Here is a 13,951-nt window from a genome sequence, read left to right as displayed (position 1 = left end):
ATACGTTTTTTCCAAAACGTCAATGGGAGAAATGAATGGGAAATTTACTTCCGGCACCAAAGCTCTCTCGGGCTGTGGCGGGACTGTGAAGCTTTATTAGCTGGATAAAATCGTTCTGAAAGTGATTCCAACTAAATTGTTTCTCTACTGTTATCATTATAGCTATGTTGTGACGTTGAACTCTGCTATACTATATCGAGAACGATTTTTAGAAATATATCTTTATCGTTATCTTAATAGTTATCTTATCGTCCTTGATGTGAACGGGCCTAAAGTGTGCCCGTGTTTTCTTTATTCATTCATTAATTCACTCATTCATATTTGCATGCACGTTAGTTGGTTTAATATTTTGTTATCTTTTGTAATGGAATTCACACGCATTTTAAGTGTGGCTTCAGTGTCCTAATAATTATATGGTCACTGCAGGCAAATGTTTTATGGTTGTAACTTTGAAATTGATGTGTTTTATAAGTGTTGTATTAGTAGTCTGTAATGGTCTATAGACAAGACAGTATGTGTATTAAACTTTGAAACATCTCTAAGGAGAGCATTTGTTGAATTTGGTTTGTTTAATAATTAATTATAGGCTACTGCACGGGTTACAGTGGATTGGCATGTAGAGCAGCTACTCGTGAACTTCTTGCCATTGGAATGTCACTCAAACTGACATCAAAGAATCACCAAGGCGACGGCGTCATAGAGATGCAAAAGAAAACAAGTATAAAGCTTCAAAAACAGTTGCAAGTCTGATCAGAGCTTTTCGGCGGCTTTATTTTACTTTTAGATGTCAATAATATAGTTATTTCGCGCAGATATTGTAATATCGCAATTCGATCGTTCTTATCTAACTAAGTGGAACTTTTTTTGTAGGAACGTGGTTTTAAACGAATATTTCTTTACAAAATCATCCGGAGATCGAAAAGTCTATTAAACTCAGGCACTTTTCAATATTTTGCACTTAAGGTAAGTTATTGTGTTTCCTTCGTTTGTTGTATATTTGTATGTTTTGTTGTAACGTTATCACAATACGGTTAACGTTAAGGAACTCTATGACATGTTTTGACTATTTAATCAAATTAAATTAGAAATGCAAATTAAGTGCTTGTAACATTAGCTGCCTAAACTACAAAAAAAGTGTCATACTGTGTCATCAAATCTACCATTTTGTAAGAGTAGTGAAGTTAAAGGCTTCTCTGTCTTTGCATCATAAAATGCAAATATTAATGTGTTATTGTTTTATCTAGGCTAACACGTGTAATGTTTTTTTTCTTAACAAGTCATTTTTGTAATTCTATAAAAACATTTTTTAAACAGACATCATGTCACCTGTGGATGTATGGATGGGTTCTTGGAGGCCCCACCGGCCAAGGGGCCCCATCGCTGCAATGTATAACAGTCCAGGGCCAATATATTCTCTCCCAGGGGCAACTGGTAACTTAATCTCTCTCAATCTCAATCTCTCTCTCTCTCTCAATCTCTCTCTCTCTCTCTCTCTCTCTCTCTCTCTCTCTCTCTCTCTCTCTCTCTCTCTCTCTCTCTCTCTCTCTCTCTCTCTCTCTCTCTCACACACACACACACACACGTTTGTTTCACTATTAGTGCGGACATCTCATAGACTTAATTATGTTTTCTATCACCTAACACAACCTCTATTTGTAAAATTAACCATCATAGAAACCTGTGCAAATCACATTTAAATATAAACATGATTAGGTTGATGTATAAGCCCCTTTAACTATGAGGCGCCACGTAGGATTTCAATCAAACTTCGCTTATCAATACATGCATAACACACGTGCATATACACCTATAAATTACTCGCATATACATGTATACTATTAGATGTTACAATATACATATATGAAATACACGTGCACACTAATATGAAATCCATACCAATACATATTATGTTAGTAATGAATGCATATAAACTTGTGAATAACTTGCATATACATATAAACTTGACGCACGCATACACCTATAAATACTCGCATATATATAAACTTCCATGCACATACACCTATAAACACTCGCACATACATATACACTCGCTGCACACAGACACACCTATACACACTCACATACATATAAACTTTCATGCAGACACACCTATAAACACTCGCACATACATATAAACCCGATGCGCGCATACACATCCATAAAACACACGCGCATACATACAAAATAAAACGTGGATGCATGCTTAAGTGGGGAATATAAATGTATATGCGAGTGATTTCATATGTGGATGTGCGTGAACTTTTCAGTGTAAAAGGAAGTCATTTATTATTATTCTTCTTTTGGAGTTTTATGGCGGTTGGCAAACCAGTTAAAAGGTGCATTTACCGCCACCAACTGGACAGGAGTGTGAAGCGTCAACACAGGGGGCGGAGAGATATCACGCAACACCTGAAATAAAGCTTGCCACAAAGAACCTTTCTTTTACTGTCTATGCAAAGAACCGGCGAAAGTAATGATCATGCATGAAACATTTGAATGGTTGATAAAGTTCATAAATCGATGCAGACTCGCCATCTTCGTTCGCAGTAGTGAACGTGCCTATAGAGAGAAATGCACACTTCATATGAATTAGCCACATGCATAAGCAGAGAGTAGCCAATTTCTTTTAGTTTTTAATTGTTTTGTTTAAAAGTACACATTTCAAGCTTTCTATAGATATACAGGTCTGTGATGCAAGTAGTTTATACGCTGAGTTTCGGTTCATTTACGCACTCCAGTTCACGCGCCGGCGCCTCCGTGTCCTGATCACTGTCCACTATATTTGCTTCCTATTTATTAATCCAGACAAATTTGTTTATGAAACATTGATTAAAATGAAGATACAATTTATACAAAACGAAATTTTCAAGCACAGCTAATATTCGAAGATCGATGGGTATTATTTGATTATTATTTGAAAATCGCAGCCCTCCACCACACACATGCATGTATAGGCTACTATAGGCTACACACCAGAGCATGTGAGCAAAGCGGAGTGGTGTGACGCTTATAAGTTAAAAAACTTAAACATACGTTTCATATTTATGTTTAAATAATATAATGTTTTTTTTTATTATTTCATCTATGTTGATTATATGAAAAGGGAACCGCATGAGATGAGTAAGATAGGATCATAAGATATAGGCTATCGGAAAACATTTGGAATGGGTCAGACATGATTTTGACCACTTACTTAAAGTTTTCTTTTGTAGACAGCCTTTCTTTAAAGTTTATTTCGTTTTTTTATAAATAGTATGTTCATTTTAATCAATGTTTCATCAACAAATTTGCCTGGTTTAATAAATAAGAAGCAAATATAGTGGACAATATAATCAGGACACAGAGGCGCCGGCGCGTTCACACTTCATATGAAGTGTGCATTTCTCTCTATAGGGGCGTTCACTACAGCGGAGATGGCGAGTCTGCATCGTCAACTTTATCAATTTATGAACTTTATCAACCATTCAAATGTTTCATGCATAATCATTACTTTCGTCGGTTCTTTGCATAGACAGTAAAAGAAAGGTTCTTTGTGGCAAGCTTTATTTCAGGTGTTGCGTGATATCTCTCCGCCCCCTGTGTTGACGCTTCACACTCCTGTCCAGTTGGTGGCGGTAAATGCACCTTTTAGCTGGTTTGCCAACCGCCATGAAACTCCAAAAGAAGAAAAAGAATAAATGACTTCCTTTTACACTGAAAAGTTCACGCACATCCACATATGAAATCACTCGCATATACATATACACACAACTAAAGCATGCATCCACGTTTTATTTTGTATGTATGCGCGAGTGTTTTATGGATGTGTATGCGCGCATCGGGTTTATATGTATGTGCGAGTGTTTATAGGTGTATATGCATGGAAGTTTATATGTATGTGCGAGTGTTTATAGGTGTGTCTGCATGGAAGTTTATATGTATATGCGAGTGTGTATAGGTGTGTCTGTGTGCAGCGAGTGTATATGTATGTGCGAGTGTTTATAGGTGTATGTGCATGGAAGTTTATATGTATATGCGAGTATTTATAGGTGTATGCGTGCGTCAAGGTTATATGTATATGCAAGTTATTCACAAGTTTATATGCATTCTAACATAATATGTATTGGTATGAATTTCATATTAGTGTGCACGTGTATTTCATATATGTATTTTGAACATCCAATAGTATACATGTATATGCGAGTAATTTATAGGTGTATATGCACGTGTGTTATGCATATATTGATAAGCGAAGTTTGATTTAAATCCTACGTGGCGCCTCATATTTAACTAGTGAGGACATTTTACGTGATATTAGGCCACACACACAATAAACACAGTAAATCAGGGGCTAATGGGGTGAAAGGTTGGAACGATTCTAAGAACACTCAACAATTTCTAAATGTTATTTTAAAAAAGGGTCAGGGGTCCAAAATACCTAGCTATTGCCCTGCAGTAAATCTAAATTTTGTTTTTTTTCTTTGCCCTTTATAGGAATGAACAACCATGACCCGCAGATGCAAAAAGGCCCAGCGTTTAGCTTTGGCAGGCGCCTTCGTGACTTGCAGGCCAACTTCTCCCCAGGGCCCGGATACCTCCTCGTTCCCTCCAACATCACCAGGGTGGGTCGGGACGGAACCCCTGCGTACTCTGTCTGCGGCCGGCGAAAGGATATTCAGCCCTTCCAGACCCCTGGCCCAGGTATTTCACACAAGGCTTTGTAGCTGTGTGCAAATGTAGAACAATGTAGAACATGCACAGTAAAGTTCAACTGTCTTTTGATTTTTTTAATCAGGCAGTTACTCACCTGAAAAGGCAATAAAGACCACCTATTACTTGGCCCCTGCGTTCTCCCTCTCTGCGAGAACTAAATTGTTCCGCAATGACCAAACACCAGGTAGATTCCTACAGATATACACAGCAATACTACTAGAACAGGTATGTTTCCCATGCGTTAGCAGACGTTCATTATCTTGTCTCCAGGTCCAGCTGCGTACATGCTCCCCCCAGTATTAGGGCCAAGAGTCGTGAATAAAACAGCCTCTCCAAATGTCTCCTTCAGCGGTCGTAGTCCTATTGGCAGCTTTCACGAAGATTTACGGAAGGTGCGGACACATTATTACAGTATGTACCTCTTAGTATGTATTTGCAAAGATGATAACAATCCTTTTCTCAGACTCCAGGCCCAGGGACCTACCAAATAGTAGATTCGTGTGTGTACAGACACAAGGCCCCTCAATACAGCATGACTGGTCGCAACCTCATGCCTGGGGACACTACCAAGAAACCAGGACCTGGAGCCCACCATCCAGAAAGGGTCTGTACTTATACATTACCGGTTGAAAAGTTTGGGGTCAGTGAGATTTTTTATTAAAAATGAAAAATCAGCATATTAGAATGATATCTGAAGGATCATGTGGCACTGAAAGCTTGAGTAAGGATGCTAAAAAATTTAATATATGAATATAAAATGTTAATATATAAAATAAATTCAAATAGAAAACAGTTATTTTAAATTGTAATAGTTTTTTCACAATGTATCTGTTTTCAGTGTATTTTTTATCAAATAAATGCAGCCTTGGTGAGCTTAAGAGAAATCTTTCAAAAACATAAAAAAAATCTGACAGACTCCAAATTGTGAATGTGTCATGATGTGGGTTTTGTGTCTTGTCTTGTCCCTTCATGTTCAGTGGTTCCCTGACCTGTCTATTAGTTATCCCAGGTGTTTTTTATTATCCACGCCCCCTTGTTATCCTGTTAGCTCGTTTGTACTTGATTATTTAAGCCCTGTGTTTCTGCCCTAAGTTTGTGAGTTGTTGAATGTTTGATGTCAACGTTGGTCGCTTCTTCTGAGTCCTGTATCCCAGTCTGAGTCTTTGTCTAAGTTTGTAGTTTGTCTAAATAAAGCCTGTACACTGCGTTTGGATCCAGCCTCCTTCCCGTGCTTCTACCGCACCATATTACCAGCGTTACAGAATGGTAGTGTACTGTATATATATTCCGTTTTTAGTTTAGAATTGCTCTCTACTAAAACTACTGTTACTTAAAATAACAAGAATTAGTATACTACAACTGTAAAAAAAAAAAAAAAGGCCCCCTTGTGGAATCTAAGCGTCAGATATTTTACTGTGACTTTCTCTCTCCTACTGGAAGAAGCCTCGCTTCACCTGGACTCTTAGCCAATCACAAGTTGATTCAGGATCGCTGCGCGCGAGTATTATTCTGTCAGAGGTTTTGTCAGTAGTGTACGCGAACCGCACGGACTTACAACCCGCCTTGATTCAACTGCTTTATTCTGTGTGCGTCTTTACAAGTAAGAATCTGTATTTTGTTGATCTTTTACCGGCATTGCAAAGGCTAGATTGGTAGTGTTTCGTCTGTTTAGTATTGCTAAATGTAAGCTCAGGCTTTCCTGCTCAGCTAGTCTTTGTGTCGTGATGATTCTTTCTATTGATGTATAAGTTGCCACTCGGGCATTATTCTTTGGTTATACATTGTGAAATACCAGTTAAACACTTTCTGTGCATAGTTTGTAAGCTATCGCGGCGATATTTGCCTTCAGTCCAGTTAATCGGTTATATATATATATATTTTTTTTTTATTCAATGCCACAAGAACAGAGGTATCACATCAGAGGTATCACATATTCACAATATTACATTAACTGCCAGAAAAAAATAAAAATAAAAAATAAAATAATAATAATATTTTTTACATAAAATCCAATGTTTTCAAAGCATTACATGTTTTCGTTGCTTTTTTGTTTTTAGTTAGTTCCAAAAGATGTACATATAATTTAAAGTCATTTATAAAATGTGGAAAATTTGGTTTACCTTGAGCCCACTTCTTTTTATGAATATGGTATTTTCCTAATAAAATAAATAGCTGTATAATATGCTGTTCCTTACATTCTAAATTGTCTTCCTGAGTATAAAAAAGCACATCAAAAACACAAATTTCCATCATACACTTCAGTTTTCTATTAATAAAGGTTTCTAAATCTTTCCAAAACAATCTTGAGTAGATGCAGTGAAAAAACAGATGCAAAATTGTTTCTTTCTCTAGTCCACAAAATTCACAAGTATACGAAATATTAAGATTAAATCTTTCCAAAACATGCTTAGCAGGATAAATTCTGTGAAGTATTTTGTAAGACACTTCCTTAATTTTGTTATTGACACAAAACTTATTTGGTAATTTCCATGCTTTAACCCAAGAGATATCACCAAATAAAGAAGACCAAAAGAATCTTGCTGCAGGAAAAGACACTGAGCCAAGAGCTTTCCTTATAATCATATTGCTACATTTTTGTTGTAAAACATCAACATTATCAATGAAAATTTTACCACAAATAATGTCCATGTTGATTTCCACTGAATCAGCGTTTTTTAAGAGTAAAATCACATTCTTTGGAATCGCGTCAAGAACAATAGCAAACTCTCTTGGTTTAACTGGTAATTTAAATTTTTGTAGAAATTCAGTATATGATAACAAATATCCATTGGAATTAACCAATTGTCTTACTAATATAATCCCTTCATTGAACCAAGTGTGATAGAATAGTGATTTGTTTTTAAAAAGTATGTCTTTGTTATTCCATATGAAATAGTTGTGTGGTGAAAAATTGTGTTTATATACCAATTTCCATGCCAGCAGGGCTTGTCTGTGAAAACTGGCCAATTTTACAGGAATTTTGTCAGCAGAAAAATTACATTTCAACAAAAAATCTATGCCTCCAAGAGTATTAAATATATAATTTGGAAATACGTTCCAAAGACTTTCTCTATTCTTCAAAAACTCTATCAACCATTTAATTTTAAAAGTGTCATTAAGTGTATTATAATCTAAAACCTCAAGTCCCCCTTGTTCTTTGGTGTTACATATTACCTCCTTTTTTAAATAATGTGGGTTTTTTCTCCATATAAAGTCATAAAGTATCTTATCTAATTCCTTAATCACCTTAGGAGGCACATCTAATGATAAAGATGTATATACTGATCTAGATATACCTTCCGCCTTTGACAATAATACCCTCCCAATTATTGATATATCCCTCATTAACCACCAATTAAATTTATTTGTTGTTCTCTCAATAATTGGTTCAAAATTTAACTGACTCCTTTGTTTCTCATTTTTACAGATTACTATACCTAGATATGTTAATTGGTGTTTAACTGGGATGTTCTCTATTTCTGTATAGGAGCAATCTTTAAGGGGAAACAATACAGATTTATCACAATTCATTTTAAGGCCAGATACAGCAGTGAATGCCTCAATACATCTAATTATTTTTGGTACCTCGAATTTGTTTTTCAAAAATATTGCAGTGTCATCAGCAAACTGGCTAAGTTTAAATTCTAATCCTAAAGCTGTGATACCATTATACTTATTTCTTTTTACATGCATTGCCAAAACCTGGTTGACCAACAAAAATAAAGAAGGAGAGAGGGGGCATCCTTGCCTAATGCCACGATGAATATCAAACCTTTGTGAAGTACCAAATGCAAGTTTGACAGAACTATTACAACCATTGTACAATGTTTTGACTGCTTTCAAAAATACATCTCCAAAACCTAACAATTTAATAACTTTGAAAATAAAATCATGATTTACAGTATCAAATGCTTTATAGAAATCAATAAATAAAATAAAACTATCATCTTCAATAAAATTATTATAGTCTACCATATCTAAGATCAGTCTAATATTATTCCTAATATGACGGCCTTGCATAAAACCAGACTGTTCCATATCAATTATTTGATCTAAACCTTGTTTCACTCTTCTAGCAAAAATCATTGCAAACAACTTACTGTCATTATTAAGCAAACTAATAGGCCTCCAATTTTCAATAAGTAACTTGTCCTTGCTAGGTTTGGGAATCAGTGTTATAACCCCTTGTTTTAATGAAGCAGGCAATTCGCCTTTTTCTATAGCTTCTATAAATACTAATAATAAAAAGGGTGAAAGTTCTTTAGAAAATGTCTTATAAAACTCTCCTGTTAGCCCGTCATTGCCTGGAGATTTGTTATTTTTTAGCAAGTTAATGCACTCTCTCAACTCCTCAATAACTATTTCTTTATCACACACATTTTGGAAGTTTTGATCTATTTTTTTGGTATCACTCATAAAGTTATTTAAAAAAATATCAATATTGGAAGTAGCCATTGTGGAAGAATACAAATTACTAAAAAACTGAGAAACATATTTTGAAATATCTAAAGAATTATCTACTATTTTGTTGTTAATCATTAGTTTTGAGACTGAGGCAAAATCACTGTTTCTTTTTTCAAGGCCAAAAAAATATTTTGTATTTTTTTCCCCTTTTTCTAACCATTTAAGTCTAGATCGAATAAATGCTCCTTTTGCTTTATCCTCATAAATATGATCTAGTTCAGTATGTAATACATTTAATTTACTTAACTCAAAATCAGTCAATGCTTCTTTCTTCTTTTTATTCAACTTTAATATTTCCTCAATAATTGAATTTTCTTTCCTTTTTTTATTTTTTGCTTCCAATTTTCCTTGGTTAACTGATGCCGTTCTGATATCAAACTTCATTAATTCCCAGTACTTTCCATACGTCTTTTCCATAGCTGCAATTGTTCTATATTTTTCAATAATGTGTTTGATTTTTTTCTTTAGGCATTCACTTTCAAGCAATTTATTATTTAATTTCCAGTAACTATTAATTTTTTTGACCGATTTATCTTTCACCATAATTATTCTTATGAATATTCCTTTATGATCTGTCATTATGCAAGGTTCTATCAGTACAGAGGCCACATTATTAGCTAAATCATTGGACACTAACCAATAGTCAATACGAGAATGAAGAGATGAGTTCTTATTACTCCATGTATATTCCTCCCTGTCTGGATTCTTATCTCTCCACACATCAGTGAGGCCCAATCTTAAACATATATTAACTAGTTCACTCGAAGGGCCAGGCCTGCTTTTAGGAGGCCATCTATCAATGGTTGCATCAAACACAGTATTGAAATCTCCTCCCCAAATAACTTTAGCTAAAGGATATGATAAAATAAAATGCTGAATTCTAGATTCAATATGCAAAAAGAGTGTTTCATTGTTCCTGTTGTTATTGGTGGCATAACAATTAACTAATACAAATATTTCGTTATCCTTATCTATCACAAGTAATATCCATCTACCACAATCATCTTTTTCATAATTTAGTATCCGCCCTGTAAATTTATCCTGTAAAATAGCGACCCCCCGCTGATCGATTACTGCCAAATGACAACCAAATTTCTTTTCCCCACTGATTTTTCCAGAACTTAGCATCTGAAGAACATGCATGCGTTTCCTGAATTAAACATAAATCTACACATTTCCCTTTGCAATACAAAAATAAAGCTTTTCTCTTTAGAATATCACGAATACCTCTGGCATTGATAGAAAATAAAGAAAGAGACATAACTTGTCAAAAGTAGCCAATAACTGACAAATAAACCAAATAGCCTAAAATTTAAATTTTAACATAATGGGATTCCCACAAACGATCTTCAAAAATGGTAACAGTTGCAAACATTTAAATATAAACCTTAAAGTGCATCCGTTATTTAACCATCCGATTAAGAACTTAGAAGCAACCACTTTTTGTCTCTAACGTTAATAAAGATGATTAACCTTGACTTTTTCAGGACACCACGAACTGCAGAACCCTACCAAACGACCACAAGTCTATGAAGATCCGTTGCTCTCTTCGGGATAAATCCCTTTACCATCAACGAACGCCCTCGCTCCGCTGAAGTATGCGCTTTTGCCCTCCTTCCTCGCCCTCTCCACAGCCGGCCAAAGACGATTCCGTGCTTCAATGTCAAAAGCAGTCAAGTCCTCCTTAAACCGCAGCCCTTTGGTGGTCAGATACTCGTTGTTTTTTGAATTTTTCCAGATCAAATCTCTGGCTGTGCGAGAAATGAATCTCATGATCACCGGTCTTGGTAGAACTTTTCTGCCATCATCCGAGGTTTTAAGTCTGCCAAGACGATGTGCCACATCCAAAGCATCCGCTACCATACGCCTGTCCGGTGTGTCGCCGGACACTTGTTTGCATATTTCCATGACTCTCGTTTTCACGTTTTCACTGGATTGCTCGGACAATCCATATAAACGCAGACACCATCTGCGGCTGTAACGTTCCTGGTCATGAATTTTCGTGTTCATTTCTTTGACTTTTTTTCCTAGGAGAGCATTTTCATTTTTTAGGATTTTATTTTCATTCTGCAACTCCATTACATCGTCATGAACTGTGGTAAGAGATTTGCCCAACGCTTCGATGTTAGAAGAATTCTCCTTCACCATTCTTTCAATCTGGTCGGATCTCTCGTTAATCTTCTCAGAGAGAATTCGGATGATATTCTCCTGTACTTCACTTAAAGAGAGTTCATTTTCTTTGGCAGAGGAGGTCACAACATTTTTCTGCCTTTTGGAAGGTTGATTTTTGCTTGGTGTGTTTGGACACGAATCACAACTTCCTCCGTTTTTTACCTTACAGGCATACGAGTGGGTATCGCTGAAGTTTCTCTTCTCTTTTACTGTCTCAACCTCCATCTCTGCACCAAGATTAACGTTAGCATCCTCAGCCATTTTTCCAAACGTGCTGATGCTCTGGTAATTAAATACTGTTCGCACCCCTCCAAAATCAAAATTTAATCAATTGCTGCAACCCGTAAAAACCTATAATTAAGCAACTTTACGAAAACCGTATCTTCATTTGTGGGGAAATACCCGATATTGCTTCTCAGCTTGCAAAACCTCACGGCGCCATCTTGAGCCCCCCCTTTGTTAATCGGTTATAGGGCGCGCGCCTCCCGCATATAGAGGGTATGCGCATGACGTCACCGTCGGCCGGAGTGAATGCGGTCACGCCCACAAGTGGCAAAAAGACTGAGCGGCAGCATTTGTTTTCAGCGTGAATGCCGTGAAAATCACACAAAGCACATCTAAAACGGGAAAGAGCTTTGCGATTGACTGTACAACTAGATTTGACCAGAAATCTGAGGTACTGTATATTTTTACAGACTGCAAAAAGCTACAGAACAGACTATATTCTGCATAATTGGATGTTTTTAAATAAACACTGACAAAAAACTATACAAGTTTTAGGGCTGGACGATATGATGATATACAGTATAACATTAATGTAAGTGATCACTCGGATTTAGACCTATCTATATTGTATTTATATAAAACGTTTACAGGCAAATTTTCTTCATTTATTTCCCCGGCGTCGAAATCAGGCACATATAAATGTCAGGAAACACGATTCCTGGCTGCATGTCAATATCCATGGATCACTGGATCTTTGATAAGTTGTAAGGAACACTATATCGAGTCCAACTTTTAGTTTAAACTGATAATAGTTTGTTTTACTCGCGTTTGCAGTTTCCCCTATTAACTCCAGTCACGCAGCAGCTCTTCTGCCACTCAGTCCCGCTGAGGGGGGCGTGTTCCGGCGGGGAAGTGACGTTAATGCATTCCACTGGTCATCACGTGACACCTTTCGGAGCGGCTTGGTTTAGTTATTTATGTGACCAGCAGAGGGAGTCATTGTATTGCGAATGGTTTATCCTTTGTCATTGTTACAATTGTAGTTGTTTAGATCTACAGAACAGCCTTTTTTCATTCTGTTAATCCCAGTTTCGGTTATGTTAAAATATTACTGTATTTTATTCCTGCTATATTATTAGAATAGGATACAGTTGATACAAATAGAGATTGTTGCATGATAATCATTAGTTTGCATTTAACTAATTGTTTGTTTATTTCTTCTATTTGTTTTCAGAACCACACACACACACACATACACCTCAATGTACATTCAACCATGCAGTTGTAAATCCAATAAATGCTTTCAATGAAGACATCTTGTGTGATTCTGACCGATCACCCCCGCTGTGAGCTCTACCTAACGATCTGAATCTAAGAAGCCAGTCATCTTCTGCACAACAACTATTTTCTTTGTCTTTCTCAACAGGTTACTTTCACAAGAGCCAAAGCTCCCAGCTTCTCCTTTGGAATTCGTCATTCTGAGTACATCGCTCCCATAATTGTGGATGGTGCTGATTAAACAGATCCTTTCTGTATAATAAATTCAGTCCAACAAGCTATAAATTCAGTCCAACAGACTATACAGTCTGTCATAATATCACTAATATACAACTTGAAATGTTTCAGTAAAAAAAAAAAAAAGTGAACTAAGTCTACTCAGACTAGAATTTTAACACCATACGCAAGCAATACTGTATGTAGACACTACACACTACCGTTCAAAAGTTTGGGTCGGTGACATTTTTTAAGGTTTCTTATACTCGCCAAGGATGAATTTGATTGATCAAAAATACAGTAAAACAATAACATAACAAATTACAACAATTTAAAATAACTGTTTCTGCTTTGATTTTAAAATGTCATTTATTCCTGTGATGCAAAGCTGAATTTTCAGCATCATTACTCCTGTCTTCAGTGTCACATGATCCTTCTGAAATCATTCCAATATGCTGATTTGCTGCTCAGGAAACATTCATAATTATGCCTGTTCATATGGTTGCCTGTTCAGTTTGGATGCTGACTGTGTAGGTAGCAGACAGCAATGCAGCTCACTAGGTTTTTGGAACAGAGCTAAAATGGCACAGAGGTGGGAAGCAGCACTGATGATTACTGTGTAAATCAAGAAAGAAAATAAATCTTTGAATCAAGATACCTCGTTGTTATTGTCACTTTATTATCGACTTGGTGCAGGTAGCTACAATATTTACATAAATAGTGCAGTTGTTCATTGTTACAATTCTTTTTTCTTTTTTATATATTTTCTCCATTCTCAAATCTTACTCCATTCATGACAAAATAATTCAGTTAGTGAGCTTTATTTACAAAATAAAATGCATTCTCTGAAAACCTTAAAGTTGCACGATGTAGCCTAAATAGGCTATGTATGTTTTTTTTTTTT

The 13,951-nt window shown here is 36.0% G+C and overlaps 1 protein-coding gene across 1 annotated transcript; it reads left to right on the top strand.

Annotated features, from left to right (window-relative positions):
• Positions 1-1,318: 1,318 nt before the first annotated feature.
• Positions 1,319-13,108, top strand: LOC130071281 (outer dense fiber protein 3-B). Its single transcript, XM_056235983.1, has 6 exons — positions 1,319-1,431; positions 4,474-4,680; positions 4,775-4,876; positions 4,963-5,084; positions 5,156-5,296; positions 12,980-13,108. Exons 1-6 carry the CDS (start codon positions 1,320-1,322, stop codon positions 13,070-13,072), a joined length of 777 nt encoding a protein of 258 aa, XP_056091958.1. The 5' UTR covers position 1,319; the 3' UTR covers positions 13,073-13,108.
• The last annotated feature ends 843 nt before the right edge of the window (positions 13,109-13,951 follow it).

This window comes from Rhinichthys klamathensis, unplaced genomic scaffold (assembly GCF_029890125.1).
Source record: "Rhinichthys klamathensis goyatoka isolate OS25496 unplaced genomic scaffold, OSU_Roscu_1.1 h1tg000436l_1, whole genome shotgun sequence".
Lineage (NCBI taxonomy): Eukaryota > Metazoa > Chordata > Actinopteri > Cypriniformes > Leuciscidae > Rhinichthys > Rhinichthys klamathensis.
The sequence above is the reverse complement of the archived record's forward strand: the minus strand, read 5'-3'. Positions and strand labels throughout refer to the sequence as shown.